Here is a 2,771-nt window from a genome sequence, read left to right on the forward strand (position 1 = left end):
TGGGATTGTGTTGCTCTGGACAGCCACAACAATTACCGTACTGGACAATGGACACGGATGCAAGCCAGCTCAAAAAAGGAAGGCACTTCTAAAGAGCAGTTGCAAAAAAAATCCTTCTCTAAATGTTAGGCTCTCTGCATTCACACAACCCATTCATTTTGTTCCCCTGCTTGGATAAACCCGGCCTGTTTGCTTTAAAGTTTTAACATGCAGGGAGTTGGCCAAACCCCTGAAGTTGAAGCAACTGAATCGGGAATTTCCGCATTCAGACAACTCCTTTTGGCCATCCTTGACCCCCTCTCTAAGCCATCCCCAAAGGGAAGAGCAAGCCCTACGGTTATTTTTTGCCCAGGTTTAACGTTCCAGATCCGGGCTTGAGGGCAGATGACAGAAAAGGGCCCAAATGCACCACAAAAGCTAAGATTTCAGCTACAGTCCTTTGGAAGAAAAAATTTACAACTTTGTTTTATGTAGGAATTCCAAGCCCCCGACAAAAACGGCCTTGGGAAAGCGGTCAGCCTGAAACCCGGGTCTGTTGGCAGCAGGAAATACAAGCAACTCATGGTGGATTGGAAGTCAGAGTTCCAGATGCTTCAAATGTTGCTGGAAGATTTCTTCGGCCCTCTGAAGGTATTCGGCTGTCTTCTTCTTCACTGCTTCCCTGCGGGCTAGATTTGGATCGCCTGCAAACAGGAAGACATGTTGGATCACTTTGTGGTGGCTCTCCCTGGAGCCCTGGAATCCAGCCAGCAAAAAACAAAATAATAAGTCAAACAGCAGCTCAAAGCATTTAGCAGGGTAACAGGCCACCAGCCAGCTGGGATTATAGCTTCTAAGAAGTACCTTCTTCTGGCCACATTCACACAACATACTCAAACCAGGATTGGTAAAAGACGAAGCAGCTACGTTTTCATGACACAGTAAACTTGATTTAAGTATTTACCTCAGTTAATTATTTTCCCCTTAGGCTTAGCCTATTGCACCAACCCAGCCTACCTTGTTTGTTCAGTAGCCATAGTCACACGACACGCTCAAACCTGGATTAGTAAAAGACGGAGCAGCCAAGAACAGTTAGTATCTGAATTAGACCTTGGTTCCAGCTCTGCTCAGCGCCTTTCCAGGGACCAAACTCTCCCCCGTTTCGGGAAAAATCCCAAAAGCCGAAAAGACCCACTCCTAGCTTTACGTACCATGAAGACCCTGAAGGAGCAAGTCAACTCCACTGCGGTAGCCATGAAAGGCCCCCTGATAGTCTCTGGAGGCTTCACACAGCACAGCTTGCCGGATCCGCTCAGTCGCTTCGGGCAGATACAAGGCACCTCCTGCCTCAGGTTTTTGCGTCATGTCTGTGCTGAGCAGGAATTCTGGTTTGGTCTCCGAGGCCTCCAGAGAAGCCAGATCGTCTTCGTGGGAGAGACCAGTGGCAGTAGAAGCTGGATCAGAAGGAAAAGAACAGATGGGCAGAAGCTCAACTGGCTAGAGAAAAAGATGGCTAGACTAGACTAGACTAGACTAGACTAGACTAGACTAGACTAGACTAGACTAGAATAGGAGAATGGGAATAGAATAGAATAGGAGTAGAGTAGGAGTAGAGTAGAGTAGAGTAGAGTAGAGTAGAGTAGAGTAGAGTAGAGTAGAGTAGAGTAGAGTAGAAGAACAGAGTTGGAAGGGACCTTGGACGTCTTCTAGTCCAACCCCCTGCTGAGGCAGGAAACCCAATACCCTTTCAGACAAATGGCTGTCCAGTCTTTTCTTAAAAACTTCCAGTGTTGGAGCATTCACAACTTCTGGAGGCAGGTTGTTCCACTGGTTAATTGTTCTCAATGTCAGGAAATTTCTCCTTAGTTCCAGGTTGCTTCTCTCCTTGATGAGTTTCCATCCGTTGCTTCTTGTCCTGCCTTCAGGCGCCTTGGAGAATAGCTTCACTCCCTCTTCTTTGTGGCAACCCCTGAGATATTGGAACACTGTCATGTCACCCCCAGTCCTTCTTTTCTTAAACTAGACATACCCAATTTCTGCAACCATTCTTTAAATTTTTTAGTCTCCAGCCCCCTGATCATCTTTGTTGCTCTTCTCTGCACTCTTTCTAGAATCTCAACAATTTTTTTAAAATATGGTGACCAGAACAGTGTGGCCTTACTAAGGCATTATAAAGTGCTATTAACATTTTATGTGATTTTGATTCTATCCCTCTGTTATTGCAGCCTAGAGCTGTGTTGGCTTTTTTGGCAGCTGCAGCACACGGCTGGCTCCTATTCAACAGATTCAATATTCAACAGATCAACAAAGATGATAAATGATCTGGAAGCTAAATCATATGAGGAACGTTTGAGGGAGCTAAGGTATGTCCAGTCTAGGGGTCTCCAAACTTGATAACTTTTAAGACGTGTGGTCTTCAACTCCTCCCAGGATGAGAAGTTGAAGTCTTAATTTTGAGAGTTGAAGTCCACAAGTCTTAAAGTTGCCATGTTTGGAGACCCCAGGTTAGTCTAACAAAGAGAAGATGGGGGGGGGATACACATGACGGCTGTCTTCCAATACCTGAGGGGCTGTCAGAGACGAGGAAATTGATTTAAATCTCCTAAGCACCTGAGGGCAAGACAAAAAATAATGGATGGAAACTTATCAGGGTGAGATCCAAGCTAGAACTACAGTGAAATTTCCTGACAGTGAGAACAATTAACCAGTGGAAGGGTGTCAGAGCATGCAGTCTTATTGTGCTGAGGTAACCCAGGAGTAAATACAGTAAACAGTGGTTTGTATTAAATGGT

The 2,771-nt window shown here is 45.4% G+C and overlaps 1 protein-coding gene across 1 annotated transcript; it reads right to left on the minus strand.

Annotated features, from left to right (window-relative positions):
* Positions 1-263: 263 nt before the first annotated feature.
* LOC107301410 (sorting nexin-15-like) lies at positions 264-1,429 on the minus strand. The gene is made up of 2 exons (XM_015830642.1): positions 1,191-1,429; positions 264-683 (listed from the first exon to the last, which is right to left on the minus strand). The coding sequence occupies exons 1-2, from the start codon at positions 1,342-1,344 to the stop codon at positions 577-579; spliced, it is 261 nt and encodes an 86-aa protein (XP_015686128.1). The 5' UTR covers positions 1,345-1,429; the 3' UTR covers positions 264-576.
* Between the last annotated feature and the right edge of the window lie 1,342 nt (positions 1,430-2,771).

This window comes from Protobothrops mucrosquamatus, unplaced genomic scaffold, assembly GCF_001527695.2.
Source record: "Protobothrops mucrosquamatus isolate PMUCROS unplaced genomic scaffold, P.Mucros_1.0 scaffold12437, whole genome shotgun sequence".
NCBI lineage: Eukaryota > Metazoa > Chordata > Lepidosauria > Squamata > Viperidae > Protobothrops > Protobothrops mucrosquamatus.

Excerpts from the sequence above, each read along its gene's own strand:
- LOC107301410 (XM_015830642.1), bottom strand. The coding sequence starts at position 1,344 with ATGACGCAAAAACCTGAGGCAGGAGGTGCCTTGTATCTGCCCGAAGCG. Across the intron at positions 684-1,190 it reads GCTCCTTCAGGGTCTTCATG|GCGATCCAAATCTAGCCCGC; the intron begins GTACGTAAAGCT and ends TCCTGTTTGCAG.